General features: G+C 41.0%; 1 protein-coding gene across 3 annotated transcripts in view; it reads left to right on the top strand.

The window, feature by feature from the left end:
• Nucleotides 1-26,185, top strand: part of GIPC2 (GIPC PDZ domain containing family member 2) — a 29,359-nt gene extending 3,174 nt beyond the window's left edge. For all 3 annotated transcript variants that reach the window (XM_033916018.1, XM_033916019.1, XM_033916020.1), the window contains exons 2-6: nucleotides 1,129-1,314; nucleotides 8,169-8,349; nucleotides 19,446-19,555; nucleotides 20,835-20,916; nucleotides 25,728-26,185. In XM_033916018.1, the coding sequence (XP_033771909.1) occupies nucleotides 1,129-1,314; nucleotides 8,169-8,349; nucleotides 19,446-19,555; nucleotides 20,835-20,916; nucleotides 25,728-25,879 (711 nt within the window). In that variant the 3' untranslated portion in view covers nucleotides 25,880-26,185. The remainder of the gene's footprint in view (nucleotides 1-1,128; nucleotides 1,315-8,168; nucleotides 8,350-19,445; nucleotides 19,556-20,834; nucleotides 20,917-25,727) is intronic.
• The last annotated feature ends 1,540 nt before the right edge of the window (nucleotides 26,186-27,725 follow it).

Genomic DNA, 27,725 nt, shown 5'->3' with positions numbered 1-27,725 from the left:
CTGGGCGAAAGTGTTTTCTGTGTGTATGAAAGACATGGTTCTCTGTTAGCATTGACTGTGCAGCTTCAATGTGTACTAGTCTGGCTCGTTTAGTCCAATTGTTAATGAGCCTGTCCTCAAGAAACTTGTCTGGGGTTTTTTTTCTTTTGTATTATATTGTCACTATAATGATGATCTGAGTTAATAATGTTTTGCTTTATGCATGGATAGTAAAGATATTTCTTCATTAAGGGCTTCTTTTACAAAGCTAAGGTAGCAATTCCCGTGTGGCAAATATGACAAAACCCATTCAGTTCCTATGGGCTTTGTTGCATTTGCCATGCAAGGAACCATTACCACGGCTTTGTAAAAGGATCCCTGAATCCAGTTGTACTACTAACCTTGAGCATGGGTAGTAAGAACAGAGAGGCCTTAGTGTTTGGTTATAAGGGGTTTGTAGGCTGTTATTCAGTTTTACCATATTCCAAAATGGCACTGCTGACACTGTTATAGAATATGGCACTGAAGTGGCTGAATGGCTTTCCTCCCTCAGAAAGATAAGAGGGTTGGGTAGAGGTCTCATGGAATAAGGCTGATATAGAGAGAGAGAGAGCCCCCTGGGGGAAATGTTTTAATTTTTAAATGGTACAAAAGGAAGTGGGAACGGACAATGAACACCCCACTGAAAATCACTGATGTAAAACCAACTTGTTTATTTCCATAGCTTTTCAGTGATTTTGGTTACTCTGGCATTACTCTGTGTTAGTTGGACTGAGCTTTGTTTTATCTCAGACCTGTCATCTATGAACATATACATCACAGTGACCCCTGATGCAGGCGTTCCTCAGACACCGAAACAGTGCTGTGCCGGGCCCACAGCTTCTGCTTGTGTCCTTTTCTGAAATAAACAAGTTGGTCTTACATCAGTGATCTTCAGTGGAGTGTTCATTGTCCGTTCCCACTTTCTTTTATACTGTTTTATACCCGTGGGTTCTCTGTCCTGTTGGACTTTTTGGTGTTTACTTAATTTTTAATAAACATTTTTTTTCCCTTTCTTTCATTAAAAAAGATAAAATTCAGACTCTACATGGTGCTTTTTTACTTTGATTATTTGAGGAATGAACAAAACTTTTTTTTCATTTTGTACAGATTTTGTTTTGTACTTTAAATACACACAAAATTGATATGGACAAACTCTTGGGAGGCCAAATTGGTCTTGAAGATTTCATTTTTGCCCATGTGAAGGGTGTAAAAAAGGAAGTAGATGTGTTGAAGTCTGAGGATTCACTTGGTCTTACCATTACTGACAATGGAGCTGGCTATGCTTTTATAAAGGTAAGTTTTACCTATTATATTAAAAATGTTAAAAGAAAATGAAAGGTAGAAGCAATAGAATATATGTATATTTTTCACTTTGAATGCTTTATTGGAATTTCACAATGGGACACAGAGTTACAAATCCAGCAAGAATGCATATAAGAATAGGTCAAATAACAAGTTTTTAAAATCGGCAACCATTATGGACAGTGAGCAGTTATTAACTCCAAAATTACTCCCTCCTCCTCTCACCCCTACCCTCCCTTACTATTGGATACATAGAGGGGCATAATCAAAACAAACTTCTAAGTCCATTTTGGGCCTAGGGTGCTAGTATCCAAAGTCCATTCTTGGAAAAATACATCCAAAATTATTATTTTTTTGAAAATAGTCTACTTCTTCATCCAGGCCGCTAGTACGTCTATCTTTATACTACGTTCTCATCCAAAACATCATCCAAGTTCCAAACGCCTAGAACCAGATCTTTTAGATGTGGGAGGGGCCAGCAAAATGATGGACTAGCTACCCAGACATGGCAACAGAATAGTGGGGCACCTTAAGGGGGACTGCTGTGAACTTCACAAAAAGGTGAATCCCCCAAAACACCCCCAAAATCTACTGTACCCACCTGTCTACAACCCCAATAGCCCTTATGGCTGCAGGTGCTACCTAAATGGCAGTAGAGTAAATGTGCGCTATCCCACTAGTCTCTGGATTCATCTGCACCTAAAGGAAAGAAAATTAGCAGGTAAGAACATAATTTTTTCCATATTCAGTCTTCTCAGTGTTTGTGTGTTCACCAACTTAAAACATTTGCAGTCAATTATACTCATGTTTGGCCTTCATGAATATGACCACAATTTTTTCCAAATCATTGAATATATAACTGTGATCAAAAACAGCACTTATTTCTAATCATTTAGTGCATGCAGCACTTATCTTAGCAGACTCGGTACTATTTCTCATATCCCTATGGAGCATCTCCGTTTCACCTCACGGCTTCTTCAGGGAAATAAGGAGGCTCAGTATCATCCTTAAATTAAGACGAGTCTACAAAAAAGTAATCAAGAAGACACTAGTCAATATCCAAATTGTTCCATCCAACCTGGGTCACTGAATATATGTTGAAAACTTACAACGCTGTATCTTGCTGCAAGCTGATTAAATCTTTAAGCTGATCTAAAAATGGCCACCAAGAACTTTATACACGCCACCTCTTCAAATGATCCAATTAATGAAAATCCTTACCAGCAGAAAATACAAGCATCACAATGATATTATAGCGTGGCCGGTCCTCAAGGCTCGCAGTAACCGGCCCACGCTTACAATATTCTCCCCAGCGTGCTTCCTCAAGATGGAGGAAGTCCCTGTTGTGCATAAACTTATCCTATGTGTATAAACAGGATGGCCTCACACAGGTAAGTAATGAAACAAAAATCAAATTTATTGTTCAACTGACAAGTCCAAAAAAAATGCATCAAAAGAAAATGTATTCCAAAAGGTCTTTGGCAAAAACATGTAGAATAACATAATATGATAGTAACCAGCCTGGTCTGGATTTCTGTCTCAAAGTTCTTTATCAATGTCCCAGGTGTAACAGATAGTACTTGACTCTCCCAGAGTCTTATTGGAAAATAGGCAAACTATGCATGGTGCACTGCATTGTACAGTACTGCCTCATTAAATGCAGTAACAAAAGATTGGCAGATTTGTCAAAGAGTTCCTTGTTATCAAAGGAAAAGAAACCTGCAAACTATTCACCATGGTACTGTGTAAATCCTGTGTCAAGCTTACAGGATATTCACACCTGCTGGAAAGAACTTGCTGAAGTTTCTTTCACAGCAGCTCTTGATAAGCAAGAAAAAAAAACCTTCTCATACCAGCAAAACCCTTGGCTAGCATACATTCCATTAATTAGCAGACTTCCAAGAAAATCCTCATGTTCAACAGAAATGGAAACATTCAACAAAACTCAGCACAAAAAAAACAATTCCAAACTAATTGATTTCCATTTCTTCAAATAGTCCCACCTCTGGTAAAGTGTTACAATCCATAGCTTCACCTTCAGGATGTATCATCTGGTTCTGTGTCCAACATTTCAATGTCCCTTGTCTCAGGGGGACTTGGAGGCTCCTTCCACCTGAGAGCTTTTCCTCTGTCTCCTTTCCTCTTGGTCAGCCAGCTCTCTAAATGCTGCCAAGCTGCTGTACCACACCCAGCCCTACTCCGGGGCTGAACTTCCTTCAGCTGTGGTTGCCTTTTCCCCTGCTTAGCCAGCTTTCCACAAAATGGAGGATTTAAAGGGGCCTTACCAGATTTCACCAGGCTGTGTTCTGCATTAGGTCTGAACACAGCCTGTGCTTTCTGTTCTTGTTCCTGCCTCACAGGGACAACGTGGTTAGCCCGGACTAGTTTCAGGGGATGTTTTTTATGACTCTTCCCTGGCACAAGGCTGGCCTTGGGCTCGGGTTTGTGACAATATGTATGCTCATTTGATTTTTTACCAAAATGCCAACCATTATATATTTAATCCTGTCGGGTCAACTATATTGAGGCGATGAATCCAATGTTGTTTGCATTGAATAAGCTTCTTGTCACGAACCCCCCACCCCCACCCCAATACCGAGATACAGGAACATAGTCTTTGGCAAAACATCGCAATTGTACAAAATCATGATTAAAAGTCCACACAATGAGAAACAAGAGGAGCACTACATTTTTAAGGCAAAATACATGACTTATGTTCAATCATCCGAACATGCAAACTTTTAGTTGTTTTTCCAACGTAAAATTTATTGCAGGGACATTGTATCATATATACGATGTATGCAGTTTTACAATTGGTCTGATGTCTTAATGTAAATGTCTTATTATACACTGGATTGGTGAAAGACATTGAGAATGTCCAGATATACAATCTTCCCATTCATCATAGCTTCCATGTTCAGATAACAGCACAGGACTCAATAATTCTTTTAAATTACTTGTCCTTAAAAATGCAACATACTTGGTTGTCCGTGAATAATGGATGTATTCTAATAATATCCCAACGTTGTCTTATTATGTTAGCTTAAGATCATCACATACTATTACATCAAAGTCTCACTCCTCTTTCATGCACAAATATTCTTCACCCCCTAAACTGTACGGTTCCCCCAAATATTTGCAGTCCAAATGCATGACCTTGTATTTCTTAGCATTAAATCTTAGCTAACAAATTTCAGACCATTCTTCAAGCTTTGCTAGGTCCTTCCTCATGTTATCCATTCTATCAAGGGTGTCTCCTATATTGCAGATTTTGTTATCATCCACAAAGAGGCAAATCTTACCTGACAGCCCTTCAGCAATATTGCTTACAAAAATGTTAAAAATAATAGGCCTAAGATCTGAACCTTGAGGCCCACCCTGGTAACATCCCTTTCCTCAGAGCGATCTCTATTGACTAATACTCTCTGTCATCTTCCACTTCACCAGTTCCTGACCCAGTCTGTCACTCTGGGGCCCATACTGAGGGCACTCAGTTTATTTATTAGATGCCTGTGTCGAACACTGCCAAAGGATTTGTCAAAATCTAAATATACCACATCTAGTGCTCTCCCTCTATCCAAATCTCAGGTCATCCAGTCATAGAAATTGATTAGATTTGTCTGACAAGACCTGCCTCTAGTGCAGGGGTCCCCAAAGTCCCTCCTTGAGGGCCGCAATCCAGTCAGGTTTTCAGGATTTCCCCAATGAATATGCATTGAAAGAAGTGCATGCACATAGATCTCATGCATATTCATTGGGGAAATCCTGAAAACCCGACTGGATTGCGGCCCTCATGGAAGGACTTTGGGGACCCCTGCTCTAGTGTATCCACGTTGTAAGTCCTGTAATCTACTGGATTCTAGAAATGTCACTATTCACTGTTTTAAAAGCATTTTTATTAATTTACTTATCATAGAAGTCAGACTTGCTGGCCCGTAGTTCCTACTTCTTTACTTCCACTTTTTTATGGAGAAGGACCTCATCAGCCCTTCTTCAGTTTCCGGTACCACTCTTGAAGCACTGAAAAGGTTAGCTAGCGGAGCCACCAGAACTTCCCTATCTAACTCCTCATGAACATAGAACTCCTCTGAAAATTGATCAGGGTCTACCTCACCTCCAGCCCTATTTGAGTTTGTCTTCTATTGTCCTGCTCCCAGTGCTTCAGCTGTGAGCATAGAACAGAAATGTTTTTTTTTTTTATGGAATTCAGCCTTACCTTTATCAACTTCTACATATTTCTCCCCTTCACCTTTGAGTCTCACAGTGTCACTTTTGCACTTCTTCCTATTGCTAATATATCTAAAAAATGTCTTATCCTCCCATTTTATTGTGGATCAGTGTGATTTCTATATTGATTCAGAGGCAGATCTTAACCAGAGTTGGTATTCTATAAATTATGATGCTTTTCCCAATTTGGGCTGCTTCCAGAAGTGCAGAGGTGTTAGGAGCCCTCTAAAGATTTTTTAGTTTAAAACAATTTAAAGAGTTGGTCTCATTTTCATTAGCAGTGGTAAAAAATAAGTGTACACTAAATTAAAAATTAGCAAATGGACTTTTTAAAAGCTAAAATTAGGTTTAGGAAGTATGACTTCTGACTTATCTACATAGTATGTTGAACCTGAAGGACCTTCTCACTATTGATGACTTATTGGACAAGATAGACTGCCCTCAATTTGTAAGTCTGACAAACTACAGAATGTTTCACTAGCTTAAAAGAGGCATGCCTACAAAAACCTACTTAGCAAGGGCAATCACATTAGTTTGGCATGGCCATTATTAAAATTTGAAAATGGTGAAAAGTGTGGATGGAAATATTTAAAATTCCTTATCAAAAGAGAGAGATCCAAGATGGCCACGATGGAATGATTGTGGGTGAGATGCTTTCGGAATAGCTCCCTACTTTACCTTTCCCCAAAATGCCGAAGAGAAGGGGTAGAAGCGCAGTCGGAGCCTCGCGGCGTGCAGATACCCCTCCTACGGTGGCTATAGACGAGTTTCTGAGGCGCCTACAACGGGATCCAGTTTTGTCGGGGATTCGCCCGCTGGAAGTTCCGGCAACGAGTGAGGCGGCAGTGAACTTCCCTGGGCTCGAGTTGACGCTGAGCCCCGACGTAAGATCCCTGCCTCCACAGCCCCAGAGAGCCAGCTCACCGAGGGACGACAGTCTAACCGAAGTGGTGGACTCTCTACCCCGGGAGGCTAATTTGAGCTTGGCCCCGGAAGTCCTTAATCTTGAGGCAGAAACAGCGGTGGAGCAGTTAGAAGAACAAGGCAAAGGAGAGACAAGCCCTGAGACTGGAGGAATTCAATCAATACAACCAGGTACATTTGCTTCAATAAGACCTACTAATATCACCCTGGATTCAATTTGGGACCTAGTTGCAAGCTTGGGACAGACTTTATCTCCACAAATATTAGATTTGGAAAAGAAAGTTTTGGAACAAAAGGAAGAATTTAAAGTTGTGAAAGAAGATACTTCTCTACTGAAAACTAAAGTGGACACAATTGAGAAGGAATTATTAGAAGTAAAACAGGTACAGGGTACTTTAATCAGAAATAACACCAATTTAAGAAGGAAAGTTGAAAGTTTAGAAAATACTTCGCGTTTAAATAATCTTAGAATTTTGAATTTTCCTAAAACTTCAACGATATCCGCAAAAGAAATGTTGAAAAAATATTTGATTGAAATATTAAATATTCCTGAAGATATGCTTCCTCCTTTCCTACAAGTGTTTTACTTGCCAACAAAAATAAAAGAAGAATCTTCTCAGTTGGAACAAAATCAGAATTCTCCAATGGATGTAACAACAATTTTGGAAACTTCTCTTAAAGAAATAGTAAAACCTGCTACTCTTTTACTTACGGTGGTATTAACACCTGATAAAAATTGGTTACTGAAATTGTTTTTCAAAAATAGAGATAAAGAATTTCTTGGACATAAAATACAGATGTTCCCAGATGTGACAAAGGAAACCCAAAAACGTAGACGACAGTTTTTGCTTCTTAAACCAGGGGTGGCAGCAGTGGGGGGAGTTTTCTTTTTACGTTATCCATGTAAATGTATTGTAAAATATAGATCCAATACATATATATTCTTTGAACCATCTCAGTTAACAGGTTTTCTCACCATGAAACGCCTTGAAGGGGGTCCAATAACATCAAGTTAATTTAGTAGTTAATCCTGTAACCACAGTCAGGGAATCGCTATCTTATTGTTTAATTGGATGATTCCATTTTCCTCTTTTTTTTCACTCATTAACATTCTTGGATCTATAAATAATGGACTAAAGATTGATTAGGAAAACTATTTTCTTTGTATTTTATATCCATTTATTATATATTGTAATGTCTTTCTCAATAATCTGAACAAGAAAGTTTTTTTTTCTTGATGGTTTTCATGTTAAAAATAAATAAAGAATTTAAAAAAAAAAAAATTCCTTATCAAAAGGACGAGTGTGGTTTCCGATGAAAAAAACCTCCCAACACATGCATCAAAATTCAGTGACTTATGATGGGTTGCTGAAAAGTTTTCAACCCAGCCAACTAACTTCCTATATTCTGAGTGTTATTTTGCCACTGTAGCTGAAAAGAGTGTTATCTTATTTCATTAAGTGCCAATTTGCAGAAACAAAATTCTGTGTTTTGACATTGTTTCAGATAATTGATTTAACCATATTCACGTCATTCTTGTCTTGGTTGGACTGAGAACTTTTCAGCACCCCCTCGTACCTGTTTCAACTTTTAAAATGGTTGTGTTTGCCATAACGTAAGATAAAACTTAAATTGCACTATGCTACCCACAAAAATGTGTATTGTAACTATCAAGAACTTTTTTTATTTGGCAGAGAATTAAAGATGGCAGCGTAATTGACAGAGTCAAAGTGATCAGTGTGGGTGATCACATAGAAGGCATTAATGGAAAAAATATTGTGGGCATACGTCACTATGAGGTTGCCAAGATGTTAAAGGACTTGGAGATATCACAAACATTTACACTCAAATTGATAGAACCTATGAAGGCATTTGGTAAGTAATATTAAGTTTTCCCTATTTTACAGTGAGTATGATATTTGAGATTTAGCTGCCTTTAAGAAGAAATTCACCCAAGGTGGTGTACAGCTTGACATAAAACCTTCATTTTGTTCACAGCATAGCAAGGGAAAAACCTTTAAGGAAAACAACTGATCACACTTATCAAAAAATAGCTCTTTCTGTGAACAACCAATCCAATCTTTTGATAAGTTTGGTCGGTTGTTTTTCTTAAAGGTTTTTTCCTTACATTTGCGAAAGTTTTCTCGTGTGGGTTCACCTCTCCAACAATCTGAAGCTTTTTCTTTTGCTTGTAAAGTTGCGTAGGTTCACAGCTGTTGCTTACTTGCTATATTAATTGAGTGATTCTGCTTTTGTTTTTCTCTCCATTTCCCATTTTGATATAATCTTGTGTATCAGAAATACATACATTTAACAGCACCATAGAGCAATCCTGTACTAAAAATATGATAGAAATATTTTTTAAATACAATAAATATTTTATCCTACACTATATTCAAATCTACTGCATACATTCTTTTTTTATCAGAACCAAAGGCACGACTGGTGGGAAGTCATCTCAGTGGTTGAGTCTCATGCCCCCAGAAGCATCCAGGCACCAGAAAAGACAGCCATGGTTCCCTGATGTGGTGGGTGCAGCTAGTTTGCCCAAGATTTCCTCATCATCCTTATTGGAGGATGTTTGGGGACAGATAAAACATTGCAGGAGGGGGTTCCTCTCCAGAGTCTGGAAAGGGCTCTCCTGATGAGGATTCCATATCTTTGGTTGTTCATTTGTTTCAGGTTTTTGTGATTATGCCATATTGGCCTCATTGCCTTTGATATGTAGATTTGATTGAGCTCCATGTGGATCTTCCGCCTACCCTTGTTGAGAGAGCCAGGACTTCTTTTCCAATATCCAGTTCTTATGGAAGATCTGGATCCCTTCTAGGTTATGGCCAGGACCTGAAAGGCGGCACCTGAGAAGTGAGGAGTTTTCTCATGTCATGATGATGATTGTGCAGAAATCCTCCACATCTCTGGCCTATGTCAGGGTCTGGAGGGTCTCTGAGGCGTGATAGAAACATAGAAACATGATGGCAGATAAAGGCCAAATGCTCTCTCAAGGACATGTCTGTGCTGGGACCACTGCTTTTTTACATATTTATCAATGATTTAGAGATAGAAATAACTAAAAAACTAAAAAAAAAATGATTTTATATACCGCCTATTAAGGTTATCTAAGCGGTTTTTACAATCAGGTACTTAAATGTGTTGATGACACAAAGTTGTTCAAAGTTGTTAAATCGCAAGAAGATTGTGAAAAATTGCAAGAGGACCTTGTGAGACTGGAAGACTGGGTGTCAAAATGGCAGATGACGTCTAATGTGAGCACGTGCAAAATGATGCCTGTGGGAAAGAGGAACCCGAACTATAGCAATGTGATGCTGGTTTCTGTGTTAGGAGTCACTGCCCAGGAAAAGGATCTTGGTGTCATTGTTGAAGATATGTTGAAACCCTCAGCTCGATGTGCGGCGGCTGCTAAGAAAGCAAATAGAATTTTAGGAATTATTAGGAAAGGAATGGAAAACAAAGATGAAAATGTTATAATGCCCTTGTATCGCTCTATGGTACGTCTGAACCTCAAATACTATGTCTCAAAAAAGATATAGCGGAATTAGAAAAGGTACAGAGAAGGGCGACAAAAATGATAAAAGGGATGGGACGACTTCTCTATGAGGAAAGGCTAAAGCGGCTAGGGCTCTTCAGCTTGGAGAAGAGAAGACAGCTCAAGGGTGATATAATAAGAGGTTTATAAAATAATGAGTAGAGTGGAAAGGGTAGATGTGAATCACTTATTCACTCTTTCCAAAAATACTAGGACTAGGGGATATGTGATGAAGCTACTAAGTAGTAGATTTAAAACCGGAAAAAATATTTCTTCACACAACTTGTAATTAAACTCTGGAATTTGTTGCCAGAGAATGTGATGAAATCAGTTAGCCTAGTGGGGTTTAAAAAAGGTTTGGATAATTTCCTAAAAGAGAAGTCCATAGGCCATTATTGAGATGACTTGGGGAAATCCACTTCTTATTCCTAGGATATGCAGCATAGAATCTGTTTTGCTACTTGGGATCTAGCTAGGTACTTGGGACCTGGGTTGGCCACTGTTGGAAACAGGATACTGGACTTGATGGCCCTTCGGTCTGTCCCAGTATGGCAATTCTTATGTTGTTATCTGTTCCCCCAGCGGGTGGACATTCCAATCATTTTATTATTCATGCAAGGTGGTTTGGATCAGGGATTGGTGCTTAATTCGCTCTAAAGTTCAAATGACAGCATTTATCTGCTTCAGATAAATGCTGTCATTTGAACTTTAGAGCGAATTAAGCACCAATCCCTGATCCAAACCACCTTGCATGAATAATAAAATGATTGGAATGTCCACCCGCTGGGGGAACAGATAACAACATAAGAATTGCCATACTGGGACAGACCGAAGGGCCATCAAGTCCAGTATCCTGTTTCCAACAGTGGCCAACCCAGGCCCAAGTACCTGGCAGAAACCCAAATAGTAGCAACATTCTAGAACAGAGATTGTGATGTCATAAAGTCTCATTCCACTAGTGCCTAAGAGCCAAAGTTGGTGGGAACTTCTGTTGTGGCCAAATCGGATGTAGTTCATTTTTTGAAGGGTTAAGTTGATTCATTCTTCATTACAGGTGCTGGTACCCCAGGGCATCTCTTTTTAGCAATGTACTTCTTCCCTCCCCCCTTTGAATCACTTCAGCAGGTCTCTGTGAAGAAGCTCATTCTTAAAATGGTTTTCCTTGTGGCCATCTGTTCAGCTAGTTCTGAGTTGGGCAATCTGTGTGCTATGGCCCACTATTGAATGTTTCTGACTGCATCACTCTTTATGTTGGTGATGTCATCTGAATCTTAAAGACTCTGCCATCAGTGAATGAATGGGGTTTTGCTCTTACACTGACCAGAAAGGAGACATTTAAAAATAAACAGGTCCACTGGTCTCCCCAGTCCCCTGTTACTATTCCACAAAATTTCATTAGTGGCCTAGTGGGCTCTGGACTTTCTTACCCCTCAAAAATAGTCCCTAATGGGCAAGTGGATCCCCAAACCCTTTTCTCAGACCCCCTGATACATCTGTAAAAGTTGGGAAACTGGCACAAAGCTACTCCTACCCCCAGCATTGTCATTTTGGAAGCAGGAGTGAATGGGCATTGCCCCTGTCTTCTGACTTTTGAAAGTGCAGGGGGAAGGGGGATTTTGGAAGTTCCTGGGGGTCGACTTAGGCCACCAGGGATCTTGGGTCATCTGAGATGAAGTGCTGTGCTTTCATCTAGGGTTGCCAACTGGCTGGTTTTCAGCTGGCCAGGCCAACTACCAGCAGACCCTCAAAACCAGCAGTGAGACAGAGCCAGCATTGATTCACCCAAGGGAGGTATTGCCTCACCAATTTACTTGATTCCTTTGAAGGTGTGAATAAACATTTGGATAAAGGCGAGCTGGTTGTTGTTGTAGGGTATCTAGATTTCCAGAAAATTTGTGACAGAATTTCTCATGAGAGGCTCCTGAGAAAATTAATGAGTCATGGGATAGGAGACATTGTTCAATTGTGGATTAAGAATTTGTTATCGGACATAAAACAGAGGGTAGAGTTAAATGGCTATTTTTCTCAGCAGATGAGAGTAAATAGTGTTGTGCCGCAGGGATCTGTACTGGGACCGGTACTATTTAATTTATTTATCTCAAAGCTCTTTTATTGGCCAAATAGAACAATGATTCAAAATGTTGTGTGATCGTGCCACCGAGGTACCCCCCTCTTCAAACCCAGAAGCATGCACCCAAAAAGAGGGAGAAAAAGCCTCAGACTAGAACCAAATCAAAACTGCTTTTGATACTTTCACTGGCAAAAAAACTTCCTCACAGAACAGCTCAGGTTTAGAAAAGGACAAAGTCACCCAGAGGCACGTTCAAGGACTTAGCTGACAAAAGACAACTTGAGCTCCAACGCTGTCATGTCGTCTCCAATCTTCCCAGCAAGTGATCTTGTTTCACCAATGTTTGGCTCATCATGTTGTGTGTCCTCGTATAATTTGTTATCAAATAGAACAATACAAACTTAGGGTCCTGTTACTAAGGTGCGCTAGCCGTTTTAGCGCGTGCTAAACGCTAACGTGTCTGTAGACTATAGTGGGCGCGTTAGCATTTAGTGTGCGTTAAAACGGCTTGCGTGCCTTAGTAAAAGGACCCCATAGTTGATACAACATCAAAACAGTCAGGAGACCAAAAGTTTTCCAGATACATAACACCCCCCTTAACCCAAAATAAATTTTTTTAGAAAAATATATATACTGTGTATATATATATTTATATAGGGTTGTTCACAGAAAGAATGGGTATATAGTGGTGTGAGAGCACATCAAATAAAAAGCAATACTCAGTCAAATATTCAAGACATTGCTGTGAGCATATACAGTTAATGAGGCTCAAAAGGGCTCCCAAATGGCTTGCAATTGATGCACCTGTACAGAGTCCATTCAATTGAATCATCAACGAATGCCATTTAGCCACTGTGGGAGGTTCAGCATCTAACCAATGCAAAAGCACTGATTTCTTCCCCAATAACAAGGCTCTCTTCAAAAAGTTCCGTACTCCCTTTGGGATAGAATGAGTGAGAATTAAGGTTGAAAACAGCAGTTTGGGGATGAGGCGAGCAACGAGAGTGCCAAAGCTGTGAAACATGATGATGCAGGTGCTTCCAAATTCTTAAAATCTTGGGACAGGTGTAAAACATGTGCCTCAGGGTGGCACTTAACCGTCCGCATTTAAGGCACCGAGAATCTTGGATTTAATGAATTTATAGATAATCTGGAAATTGGAACTATGAGTGAGGTGATTAAATTTGCAGATGACACTAAACTGTTCAAAGTTGTTAAACCCATGTTCACAAGTGGCAGTGCGTGGCATGCATCCCCGTGCTAACTGCTCATTCTTTACTCATGTCCTGCCTATTTCCAGCCCCCTAACACAAAGGGCACCTAATGTGTAAACTCGTGCAAGCTAAATGCTAGACCAGCATTGGAATAGTTAGCTGCTTGTGTAGTAGAAATTAAACACATGTTAATTCATGCATTAGCTGCTTAATGCGTTTTAGTCAAAAGGCCCCAAAAGTCTCTAACGATCAAATGTCACCCAGCCCTCTATGAGCAAGTTCAACCATACTTGGAATCTGCTTCATTACAGTGTTTGCATCAGATCTTCCAATAACCTGGTTTTCAACTTCTTCCTAAAAAGAAGATAACTGGACTCCAATTTAATATCTAGTGGAAGGGAATTCCAACATTTCAGAGCCAATATCCTAAATTACTAGTTTATGATTTGGTTTATGAGCTACCAGCTAAACTATTTTTAATGTTTTCCTTAACCGTAGTTTAATTACTGTATTTAAAAATATCATTGCAAAATCAATTGCCTTTCTTCTATTTTACCTCTAGATGGAGCTAACAGATTGCAAAGTGAGCTATAATGATTGTTCAGGTTTGTAGAATAGGAACTGATAATTAGCTTTGGAAATTAAGTACAGAAGTAGCTGCTGGTATAACATAAATCATACTACAGCAAGTCAACAAGAGGGAAATGGCACTGAATGTGGACACACTGATATAATTATAAACTATAAGCCTGATGTTTTCCCATTTTTGTCTCTGGGGAAAAATGCTTAGTGGATATAGTCCTATATTGTCAGATAGCCTGTAGTGCTCAGTTTTAAGCTGCTTTCAAGTGATTAAGTAGATGCAGGTGGCTTTTGGAGCCTTGCAAATGCAGCAATTTCTGTAACGTCTTTGGCTTTTGGGTTTAATCTTTGTTCATATTCAGTTTTTTATTGGAGGAGCTCACATTTGTTTTTACACTGATAGCTGTACTCATCAGACAACCCCTGTCACAGGCATCTTGTCCTGAAACACAGCCCAAGTCAGTACGCCTATACTATAAATGCTGTAATCTAAGCCCCCTATGTGCACCAATTCTGTATTTTCATGAAAGTTTATTCTGCTTACACTGTGAATGTACTCTTGTAACCCATTCTGGGCTCCTTTAGGAGGACGAGCTAAATAAATGATTAAATAAAATAAATAAATAAATAAATAAATGTCCAGGCATTGGCACTGAACATCCAGGCATATGCAGCCGACTAACACTTAACGCTTGTTATAATATGTGAATAAAAGCTGTGTCCTGCACTTTAAAAGTTATAAAGCAAGTTGTGAGAGTAATAAAGTCAAAGCAATATTCAACAACTTAACCACATAAGGTAAATTGCATAAAGATAGAACTGCTTTATGTGCTTACCTTATGGAGTTAAGGGGGGAATTTATCATGGGGCATTAACCTATTTAGTGCGTGCTAAACGTTAAGACACCTATAGGAATATAATGGGCGTCTTAGCATATAGAATGTGCTAAATTGGTTAGAGCCGCTTGATGAATTGTCCCCCCCTCCCTAAGTTCTGAATATAGGCACTTTTCCGCGTCTCTCGCACTCTCTCTTTCCTCCCTCCCTCCACTATGTTCAATATTTCACTCACTCTTCCTTTATCTCCTTGGTTCAGCTTTTCTCTTTCCCTTTCCTTCTCTCTCTTCCTCCCTGCAGATCCTGTACCTCTCTTCCTTCCCTCTAGCTTCCTTCCCTTTAGCTCCCTTCCCATTGGTCTAATACCTCTATCTCCTGCCTTCAGCGTCCTGGTGTGGATCTGGCTGACACCTCTCCCTTCCCTTCAGCTCCACTCCACCTACCACATGGGCCTAGCACCTGTTTCCCTTCCCCCCAATCCCTATACTAGATCCAGCAACTGTATCCCTTCCCTTCAGCTCCAGCCGGTCACATCCAGCAGTCCAAGCAACTCCCTCCCCCCTTCATGGGTGCAGCAGCAGCCCACCCCCTCACAAGTCCAGCAGCCCCCTCCCTCCCTCTCGCTGTTCCAACACCACCCTAACCTTCACACCCTCCTTCCCAAAGGCGGACGGCAAAAGAAACCCCAAACAAACCTGCAAGTGCAACTCCTTGGTCAGCCCCTTCGTGCCTCCAGAGGCAGGCATACTAGCCTGTCGGAACAGCAGCTTCCTGTACGCAGGGCTGCTCGGACCGTAACCTTCTTACCGCCAAGTCCCTCCTTCCGTTGTAACTTCCGGACGGAAATTACATCGGAAGGAGGGACTCAGCAGCAAGAAGGAGCAGCCCTGTGTCACGCATGCAGGACGCTTCCGTTCCAACAGGCTGGTATGCCTGCCCCAGGAGGCATAAAGGGGTTGACCAAGGAGTTGCAATCACAGGTTTCTTTGTTTTTGTGAGGGAGAGAGGGCATAAGGGTGGGGGGCTGTTGGACCGGCAATAGGGAGGGTAGGAGCGAGTGGGGCTGCTGGACTGCTGCTGAATCCGTGGTGGCGAGATGGGGCTGCTAGATGCGCGATCATGCTGAGGAGGGCAAGGAGGCAACTTGTGACAGATACTTCACTGCAGGGACAAGTCCATTCACCATTCCACAGGGCAGTGAATGGCCCGTACCCACAGCAACCAGTCTTCCCCACCACGCCCACCCACCCCGTTCCTGCAGGTTACCCATGGCTAGCTGCAGATTAGTCACCGTGTCATTCTCTACCCCTGACCATCCATAGTTAGTCCTGGACAAGCAATTTAAAACAGCCAGAAGCCTCTCCTGGCTGTTTAAAATCACTTTGAATATCAACCCCTATATGATACTGTAGCCGTGCTGCTAATTATTTACCTCATGCCTTTGTAATCGTGACTAATAAGATCTTTCTCCCACTGGAGAGTGCTGCAGGAATAACAGACTTGGAAAAAAATAACAGGTCTATTCAAATCCCTTCCAGATTGAAACGATATGGTTAACCTGAAAACATTTTATCTCCATAACAAAAGACTATAGCCAGAAAACATCAAAGAAAGAGATGTTGGAGTTACTGGGGACAGCATGTGGAAACTTTCAGACCAGTGTACCATGGCTGCTACAACAGCAACTAGAAGTGGTTTAAATTGCAGCATTTTCTATATAGATAGGCATAACAGAGGTAAAATGTTGTTGTTTTTTTTGCAGGTAGGTGTATTGTTGTTGGAGGATGTGGTAGTTATTCAAGTAATATTCGTGGTGGCATACAAGTTTTAGTGAGATTCCGTTTGGTGTACCGTATTTCCCCATATATAGGCCGCGGCCTGACCACTCCTCAAGATATGCCCCTTTCAACTCCCAGCGCATTGCGGCATTCAGAGGCATAAGAAATCCCACTACACTTACAGAAAGTCAGTTTGGTTATCGGCACTTGGACAACCTATCTATTAGAATGTCAAAGTGCTGACTTGGGTGGGTTGTTTTGGATATTTTAAAACTTTGATTATGAGCCCCATAGTTTGCAGGTCTCCTAAGTAACTGTACATACCTGGGGTTCAGGCTTTTGGTTTAGGGCTATCTTGTTCCTTTATAATATAAACTGTAAGATGAGTGTTCTTGTTCATTTCTACTATAAGTACATAAATTGTTTATATCAGTACCATTCTAGGGCTTCTTATTTAACTGTCTGTGGAACATTGGTCTCCTTTAGTGATTTCAGAGCGCATACACAAATTAAATACATTTTTGTGGTGCAGCTTTCCTGGATATGATAGTTTAAAAAGGGGAAAAAAAAGAAACTTCTCACAGAATGGGTGGTAATATATTACATCTGATGAACAGAAGCATGTAATCTGTTCATCTGTAAATCTTTATAATAAAGGAGGGAACAGAACAACAAACTCCTGCTGGCACGTGTGCAGAAGAAAAAAACTGTAGGTGGAGCTAGAGAGCACAGTGAAGTACAGCAGAGGTGGCAAGCGGCCATAGGGACACTACCCATCTATCTAAAATGTCTCACTTATTGCACTGGAAAAAGCAGTATATCAAGTCCCATCCCCTTTACCCTTTTATAGGGTCAGGGGTTTAGGTTTTGATTTTATTCTGATGATGGTATGCTGTTTGGTGTATGTGTATTGTTTGTTTCAGTTCTATTTTATTATGTATGTAATGCTATTACCCGCTTAGAATTGTTGGATATGTGGGTTATAAATATTTAATTAAATAAATAAATCATGGCCCATCTGGGCCAAGTCATTCTGGTGGCTCCAGATTGGCCTCGCAGATCATGGTACGTAGATCTGATGTGTCTCCGCAAGGGTCGCAGCCTTCAGCTGAACACCCATCCAGACCTGCTTACACAGGGTCCGGCTTTGCTCTTGCGGTATGGCTATGGTTTGTTTCCCCTTGATAATTGTAATTTATTATTTTACTCCTTTGTACATCGCTTAGAATTTTGAATAAGCGATTAATCTAATCTATAATAAACTTGAAACTTCAGCGTGCAGCCTTAGAACGCAAAGGTTATTGACATTCTTCTCAAGTCTAAGAAGTCGTCCATAAGAACATAATTGCCATACTGGGACAGACCGAAGGTCCATCAAGCCCAGTATTCTATTTCCAACATTGGCTAACCCAGGTCCACAGTTTCTGCTTATGATAAGGCATGGAATACTTTCCATCACTGGTGTGCACAGGACCAGGTGAACCCATATTTGACTCTGATCTCGGTGATTCTTGCTTTTCTGCAAGCTGGACTTGATAAAGACCTTACTATAGTATCTCTTTGGGAGGACCGGAAGGACCCAGGATTTGTTTTTGTCCTGCTTTTTTTTTTTTGTCCCCACCCTCTACCAACTACACTTTACCCTTGATCTAAACATTGCAGCGATGGAATGCATTCACTCAGAATCGCCCTTAAGGCTGCAAACACTATCTCTGCATCGTCCCACACCCCCAGCTGGTATGGAAATCAAACAGGACACTTGCTTTATGACATTGGCTACCAGACTGGCCCAGACCATACAAGGAAGTTTATAGGGCCTATTGATAAGTAGGATTTTGAAGAATCTGGGTAGTACTGCTTGAGGTATCACAATTGGACCACAAAGGAGGACTTGATGGGCTAGTCTGGGTTAAATGGTGTGATGCTAATAAACTCGGAAAAGCTCAAAGTAGTCAGAATTTCGGAATAAATCTTGTTATAATATGTAAATAAAAGTTATAAAGCAAGTTGTAAGAGGAATAAAGTCAAAGTAATAATCGGCAGGGAATGTCACTACTGCCTTCAGCTTAAAATAGTAAAGAGATGATGGGTAAACTAAATATATCTAGGGTTCAAGTTTCAAATTTATTAGGATTTGATATACCGCTTATCAAGGTTATCTAAGCAGTTTTTACAATCAGGTACTCAAGCATGTTCCCTATCTGTCCCGGTGGGCTCACAATCTATCTAACGAACCTGTAGCCATATTCTTTGGGGAAAATCAAAATAATAATATATGATGGTATGAAGAATGAGGACATTTAGGATAAGAACTGTGTTGGCATGGAATAAGTTGCCTGATGAACCTAGGCGGGAGGAGTTGGGCTTGCAGTGTAGGGAAGGCAGTGAAAGTATTGCTGTTTCCTTGCTCTTAACTGGGATCAAATATTTTACGATGGTATTGCAAAATGACAATTGAGATGGTATACAAAGGAGAGGGTATATAATTTTTTTAAATAAATAAATAATAATACATTTAGGGCCAGTGTCAATCATGCTGTGGCGCCGTTTGCAGAATCACGATTAACATCAAAGGTAGGCACCGGAAGTGTGGGCCAGGGTTTTGTAGGCCTTCATTTCCGGCACCTACCTTTGATGAGAATTGCATCTATAGAGACACCTAATGGCACCTAAGGTTAATTCCGGCCTAAACCACATCTATTTTGACTTTATGTGCTATTGGGCGTCTCTATTAATGTAATTATGGTGTCCATTTTTGCAAGCGCCTCTGAATGCCTATTTTTTTTTTATCACCTTTTAATTAGTTTTAAATAACCTGGTCAATTAATCAGTGCAGTAACACCAATTAAGACAATTTAAAATAGGCAGCAGTAGGATGCCTACTGACGCCTAATTTACAGTTCACTTTAGAGAATTTGAGCCTTATTGTACATTTCTTTGTAGAAATGATTGAGCCACGATCAAAAGGCGGAAAATTAGCAGATGGCAACATTTCTTCTGGAAGAGAAACTCTGCGATTGCGATCAAAAGGTCCTGCCACTGTGGAACAAATGGTATGTTTCTTTAGTGGCTATTTGGACTGTGATCTAGTCACGGCAACTGGGGCATTTAAACTGATAAAGTAACATTTTGGCACTTCCTTGCCACATAATTAGACTAGGGGTATGTTTATTGAACAGTAAACAGCTTGGGATTTAGCACGTGCTGTTGGCACAGGCCCATGGTAACAGATACCGTACATTACCAACATCCAGCGTTCTAAAAATCCTGTGCTACCTAGGCAGATTATGGGTGGAGATGGGACATGCACAATGCTTGCAGTTACTGGAAATGTACTAAGGGAGCAATTTTTTAACTCGGCCCTTATATGTACAGTAGATGCTCAGAAGGCACCTGATAGGAGTCTGTTCCATAAAAGAATGTGAATACCTTATTAGCATAATCATGAAAAATGCATCGATAAGTTAGGTACAAGCACTCATAGAGCTGACATTAATGTGTGTGCCAAAGTTCCGGTGATATGTACATAACTTATGTATTTGGATTTTCAATAGGCATTTCACAAAGTACCGTATTTTTCGCTCCATAAGACGCACCCCAGATTTAGAGGAGGAAAACAAGAAAAAAACATTATGAACCAAATTGTGCACCCAGCCTCCCTCACTACCTGCCAGGCTCTGCACCCAACCCCACACTCCTTGCCAGGCTCTGCACCCTGACCCCCCTTCCCTGCCAGGCTCTGTACCCTATCCCCCCTTCCCTGGCCTGTAACCTACCACCCCCCTCACCTCTGGTGGTCTAGTGGTAGGCTGGGACAGGAGGGATCCATCCCAGCTGACTAACAATGCTTTCCTCTCTCCCCCCCCCCCCCCATGGTACTACTATTTTAAACATGGCACGGCCGCATGCCCTTTTAAAACACGCCTGCCCACCAGCCCTTCCTTTAAAACACTCCCCGCCCCACAGTACCTTTTTAAGTGCCCCTTAAGCCTGGTGGGCCAGCGGTGTATGGGCCAGCAGTAGAATGCTGTCTGCACTGGTGCCTGGGCCTGCCCCACTTTCAGAATGGGTGCAGTCAGTTCTCGCCGAGTCCCAGCATACATTCAAGAAGAAACATTACATAAGAGTCTGTTTTAGTGTTTGCAAAGGTAAACCAGAGAGAATCTGTTTTAGAATCAGGTTGTAATGTGTTCATAAGCAACTGTTAAAAATGATACTGTTAAATTGATGACCAGTGCTTTTGGAATTCTTATCTATTTATATGTTTCTTGATAATGATGATTAGAGAATCTCTTCATTTTAAATGAATAATCATGATTTATTAAAATTCAGCCCTCAGAACTTGAAGAAAAAGCAATTAAAAAAGTGGATGACCTTCTTGAGGCTTACATGGGAATAAGAGACATTGAACTAGGTAATATTCTTTTGTTTTTGTTGTTATATTTTATAATTAATAATAGCTAGGTTGGGCCCTATTTTCAAAAGACCTCTTTCCAAAGAAAGAAACGAAACGCTTGAAAATAGATATTATGCATTTAGCATGTCTATTATTTATGCATTTACTATTTTTAACTTCTTAGCTATAAGGACATAACTAGCCAGTCAGGTTTTAAGGATCTCTGTCATGCGTATTCATTGTAGATAACTTGAAAACCCAACTGGATGGGTATGCCCATAGGATTGGATCGAGAACTACTATCACAGGTTTATGTGTATGCTTTATAGAAAATTGAGTCAATTGTGTGTTCTTCAGTTTTCATCTATCCTAACCTATTTGTCTGACTTTTTGCTTAAATGGGAAATACAGAGGTGCGCTAGCGGTTTTAGCGCACGCTAGGCGCTACCGCCTCCTTTTAAGCAGGCGGTAGTTTTTCGACTAGCGTGCGCTAATCTTGTTCGTGTGCTAAGAACGCCAGCGCACCTTTGTAAAAGGAGCCCAAAGAATTTGCAAAAAGAGAAAAATATTAATCAGTTATAGATGAAAATAAACATTGCAATAATAAGTTTTTTTGAATGCTCCCCCCCAAAGTATTAACTCTCTGCAATTATATAGAACCTTGCAACAAATTATGGGGTCCTTTTATTAAGGCGTGCTAACCGATTTAGCACGTGCTAAATACTAAGGCATCCATTCTTTTTTGATTTCAAATATTTTTATTTAAATTTTTAAACAAGTGGAATATAACATATAGAACAAACATGGTAGCTTTAGCGCGTGCTAAATCGGTTAGCACACCTTAATAAAAGGACCCATAAATTGCTATGCACATAAGGCCAGATTCTGTAATTGGCGCATAAAAAGATAGGCGTCTAAAGTTAGGCACCTATTGCATGTCAGTCATACTTAGGCATCCGTTACAGAATTGCACTTAGCGACGTGTAATTTAAAATTTAGGCGCCTGTAATGTAGGTCAGGGTTTTAAAGGCCTACATTATAGGTGCCTAAGTCCTTTAGAGAATCGTGCCTAGCGGCGCCTAAGTCTTTCTCCACTCTTAAACACACCTACTTTGGTGTTAAGTGCCAACAGATGCCTCTTTGTAGAATTGTGCCTAAGAAGATAGGCACCTATCTCACAATTACCATATTGTTTGCTCCATAAAATGCACTTTTTCCACCCCAAAAAAGGGGGTGAAAAAGTGATTGCGTCTTATGGAGCGAATACACTGCATATCCCCCCCCCCCCTGCTCCCTGGTACCTTTTTTTATCTGGCGGTGGTCCAGCACGGTCTCCTGCTGGACAGCTGTCTTTCTCATTGCAGAGAGGTGCACAACGCAGGAACGCGACCTTTGCACTTCCTGCCTGGTCCAGCGCCGCTCCCTGATTGGCTGCAGTCATTTCTCGTAAATCACCAATCATGGTGCACTGGGGCGGGGCCTAAGGCCGTAGTTCATCATTGTTGGAGGCCTGGAGCAGGAGAGACTAAGCACCCCTCCTGCTCCCAACTTTTTAAAGGCATGGGGAGGGGGGTGGGCCAGGCCAAGCGGGGTCCGGCCTGGCCGATGGTGGTGGTGGGAGTTTGCGATGGCAGGAGAGAGTTGGCATCCCTCCTGCCATCTTCATTCGCTTGTGCGCGGGGAGGAGTGGGGTGGGCGGGCAGCGTCGGGAAGTTTGGTTTGGTTTTGTTTCTTGGGGGAACTGGGCCTGATGGCAGGAGGGAGTCTGCATCCCTCCTGCTATATTTTGGGGGGGGCGTGCCGATGGCAGGAGGGAGTTGGCATCCCTTTTTCTTCGGCAAGGCTGTGTTGGGGGGGAGGCATTTTTGGGCATTTTGTGGGGTTCGGGGAGGGAAGGGACACTTTGTCTGGGGGGGGCTTTAAAATTTTTTTTTTTTAATCGAGCAGTTATTTTGCATGTGTAATATAAGAAAAATATCTGCCCGGCAGAAGCCCCAACTCAATCGCTTTTGAGTCGGGAGTTTGCATGCAAATGATTTGCATGCAAACTTGATAGTGAATCAATCGCTGTTTTAAAATTGGCCAGGAATTGGCCAACAGCCTTTCTTTAGTGAATCTGGACCTTGTTACTTTCTCTTTCTAGAAACCTAATTAACTAGCTGGATTTTAGACCTTGAGCATTATACTGAAGCCTTAGTTTGTAATTTACAAGTTATACACAACCTCTAATGAACTGTCTAAATTAAGAGCTCACGTCTGAGGCATGTTCTGTTTACTATTCTCATAATTGATACTGCAGAGGAGTTAATAGGAAAGGTGTGTCTTTTTGCAGATAAAATAAGATATACAAAAGAAAATTGGTCATCTTGATGGAATAGCCAAATGAGAAATGGTCAAGAACTCGGCAGTTCAGTTAAAAAAAAAAGTATGGTCATTCACCTTCAGTACAAAAATCCAAGGTAGTGATAGAATTGAATTTTAGATTTGATGACTCACATTTCTATATTTGAGTACAGTGCAAGTTAGGAAGAAAATGGGGTAAAATCCTGGAATGCAGTGAGTGAGAGAGAACTAATGTCAGGGTTACAAAAAAGTATGAAAAGACAGTGATAGGCAGATGAATAGAAATGAGTATAACCACTACAGAAAGGGGATGGTGATGTATTTGTAGGAGTCAGTGAGGTCTCATCGAGTATTGTCCAGTTTTGAAGGTCAGACATGCAAATTTTTAAAAAATGATGTAGGCAGAGTAAATGATGTACAGTCTGCATCAAAAGCCTTATGAAACAAGACTTAAATTTCATAAGGCTTTTGATGCAGACTGTACATCATTTTAGTAGCCTTTACTCTGCCTACATCATTTTTTAAAATTTGCTTGTCTGACCTTCAAAACTGGACAATACTCAGGATGCCGATCTAAATGTGTTTGAGAGGAAAACCCAGAGTGAGGGCTGTAAATTGAAAAGAATGAGGATATCAACAAAATCAACATAGCCAAGAACTCAAGTGTTGTGACGACTCCCCATGGTCAGTTTTCTTCCATATTCTTTTTTTTTATAAATTAATTTCCTGCCGAAGGAAAATAGTGCTTCAGAATTTAATGCCTGGTATTTTATCTAATTAGAACTTCTGCTTTCCATGCGTATGTGGGAAATCTGTTTTTTGTTAGTATTGCGGTCATTACATTTCCAACAAAAAAAGACTAAAGTCTTCATGTGCAACAGTCTGAAGGTGGAGTATGAATAGCAGACCAAAATCGAAGATAAAGAGTCCTTTTACTGAGCTAAAGTGGCCTGTAGGGTATCCTTACATGGGTCTTTTCTATGGAAAATAGCTAACTTTTTTCATTTTCTTATTTCATGGCAATGCAATAATGTGGTCATTAGCATGTGAACACTTGCCACCACCTATTTTGTAGACAGTAAGGGTTCCCACACTAAGAATGTGGTAATGTAGCTGCACTAAGTGGTTATAGAGCCTCTCTCCACCCCCCCTAGACACGCTCAGGCTGTTAAAAAAAAAATTACAGTAATTTTATTATTTAGCATGCCAGTGGTGTATACTCGCACATGTCTAAAGTATTGTGTGATGCCTCAGCATGCTCCTTGGTACTCCATTTTAAGCTGCAGTAAGCACACTTTAGTGCTTACTGTATCTTATTAAAAAGGCCCCTTTATTTGCTATAATTCATGAAGATTTTGGATAACACTCCTCTTTTACAAAGGAGCGCTATTCTTTTTAGCGTGTGCTAAATATCACACATTACACCCGTTAAATGCTAACGTCTGCATGGCTATCCTATGGACGTGTTAGCAGTTAGCACACGCATTAATTCATTGAGTGCGAAATCTGTGCTAAAACGCTTAGTGCACCTTTGTAAAAGAGGGCCTTAATATTAAATGTCTATGAATTGCAGCAAATAAATTTGGACCTTTTTAAATTTGTGATTCTGGCCTATTAAATACAGTGGTGCCTCGCATAAAGAACGCCTCGCACAGCGAACGCTGCACACAACGAACTTCATGTCATGATTCATACAACGAAATTCGTTTCACACAACGAAGTCACCCGAGCTTCCACGATCGCTGCCGATGTATTGCATCCTTCCGCGCAGGCACTGCAGGCAGTCGTTAGTCACTGCGCTTAACACGTTTCACATAACGAACTTTTCGCATAACAAACTTGCTCCTGGAACGAATTAAGTTCGTTGTGTGAGGCACCACTGTACAGTCAAACCTCGGTTTGCGAGTAACACAGTTTGCGAGTGTTTTGCAAGATGAGCAAAACCTTCTCGCAAATCGTGCCTCGCAAACCGAGCATTGACTCGATTTGCGAGCCCCCCCCCTGCGAACCAACATCGCCCCCCCGCTTGCGAACGCACCCCCTCGTGATCCGGCATTCCCCGCGAGCGGGGGAGGGGCAATGCCAGTTCGAGGGGGAGCGATGCTGGTATTCAGGGGGGGTGTTCACGGGCGGGGCAGAGTGATACCGGTTCTCGGGAAGGGGGGAGCATCGCTGGTGGCCTCGGGGGGGGGGGAGGTGTGAAACGAATCAAGCGAGTTTCCCTTACTTCCTATGGGGAAACTCGGTTTGATATATGAGCAATTTGGTTTATGAGCATGCTTCTGGAACGAATTATGCTCGTAAACCAAGGTTCCACTGTATCTGCTAAATTTATGAAGAGAAACTAGTAAAAGGCAGCATGGTAATTTAAGACCTATCTTGTGCTTCACAATTGCTGTATGTGAGAAATTGGTGTAGACCGTTTTTTTTTTTCACAGTCCTGTTGCTATTTCATTTCCCTTATGGTACTGGTCTTTGTTTTTCAGCTGCAACCATGGTAGAAGCTGGGAGAGAAAAGAAGAATCCAGATGAGTTGGCTGTGGCATTTGATGAAACTCTTGGAGATTTTGGATTTCCAGATGAGTTTGTTTTTGACGTGTGGGGAGCCATAGGGGATGTAAAGCAGGGAAGATTTTAAGGATGTTTAATCTGTTGGATAATATTAATTTCTTATTTGATGTGAATACATATGATTGTAAATGTAAATTATTAATGATAATTTTTGGATGAAATACCCAGTTTTACACCAAAGAGATATATATATATATTTTGAAATGTGTTTTTTTTTAAAGATAGAAGTTTTATAAAGCCGAATGATGTTTAGTATTCACACACCAAAATCATTGCCTTCAACCCTTTTCATGTCTGATTGTATTCTACGTTAAAGATATTTTTACTTGATTCAATTTTAATTGGACAAATAAAGATTAGAGGCTTTGATACATATGATTTTCACATCATTCCTCATCCCCCATGCGTTTATTACTTTATTTTTACATCAGTAGTTTTTTTTTTTTAACTGAAATTACATTTATGCGCCCCCCCCCCCTCTTTTTACAAAACCGTGCTGGCATTTTTATCACTGGTCACAGCGGTAACAGCTCCGATGCTCATAGAATTCCCATGAGCGTCAGAGTTGTTACCGCCGTAGCTGGGGCTAAAAAGTGCAGTACGGTTTTGTAAAAGGGGAGGTTAATCACTTGAACAAAAAAAAGTGATAAAATCCTTTCCATGTCCATATTTTCTAATATTTAATGGGAATACTTTATATTGAGAGTGAATATAACATGATTTATATATTTGTGTTCTTGATTTTCTCTAACTAGGGTAAAATCTGTGTCCTTTCTTTTCAGAGGCCCTTTTACTAATGTACTGTAATATCTGGGCTTAACACAATATAGCATGGGACTTTACCACCCAGGATTTAATAATATAACATAACATAATGCTGCCCCACGGGCCTGCCTACGGATCAACCAATCTTATACTGATTTTTTTTCTATTTATCGTGGGACTAGGCAGGGATGCCCGCTCTCGCCCTTATTATTTGCTGTGTCTATAGAACCTCTAGCTCTGGCTATTAGACACCATCCTACCCTGGTTGGCTTCTTGCGGGATGGGGTGGACCACCGTGTAGCGCTTTTTGCAGATGATATTCTTTTATATGTAGGACGACCCGAGGTCACCATACCGCATCTTTTACAGTTATTTGACATTTATGGGAATGTCTCAGGGTTTAAAATAAATTTAGCTAAGACGGAAATTTTAAATTTGACCCTGACACCGAGGAAGGTGGATGGGTTACGGGGGTGTTTTCCTTTTAGATGGGCTAACCAAGGGATCAAATATCTGGGCATTTTTATTCCCAAAGACCTTGCGCAGCTTTATGAGCAGAATTATCCGCCTATTTATCGCCGCATAAGAGCTGACCTACAGCGTTGGCATGGATTATGGCTGTCCTGGTGGGGTCAGATAGCAATTATCAAAATGAATGTACTCCCTAGGTTGCTGTTCCTCTTTCCGACTCTACCTATCCAAGTGCCCTTAGGGGAGTTACGGAGATTGGGTAGGGAGATCCGTAATTTCATCTGGCAACGTAAGTCTCCTAGATTGTCTCAATCTTTATCATGGGCAGCTAGAGAAGTAGGGGGCAGGGGGCTACCTAACTTGGTGTGGTATTACCAGGCAGCGCAGATAAAGTTGGTGCTTGACTGGGAATTAGGGGACCATAAACGTGGGGTGCAGTTGGAGCAACAGTACAGTGGCCCGGAGCTTCTGAAATATAGGCTGTGGGCATCTGGTTCGCAGCGTCCATGGATTCAAAGCATATCTAACCCCTTTGTGCAACATTTGGCTCGGGTATGGACCCATGGGCGTACTAAATTGGGTAGAGGAGCCTTGGTGTCCTCCCTGGCTCATATACAGGCTGAGCCTCAATTTCCAGCGGGCTGGGACAATCGGGTTTTTCATCGCTGGTTTCAAAG

This window comes from Geotrypetes seraphini, chromosome 12 (genome assembly GCF_902459505.1).
Source record: "Geotrypetes seraphini chromosome 12, aGeoSer1.1, whole genome shotgun sequence".
NCBI lineage: Eukaryota > Metazoa > Chordata > Amphibia > Gymnophiona > Dermophiidae > Geotrypetes > Geotrypetes seraphini.
The sequence above is the reverse complement of the archived record's forward strand: the minus strand, read 5'-3'. Positions and strand labels throughout refer to the sequence as shown.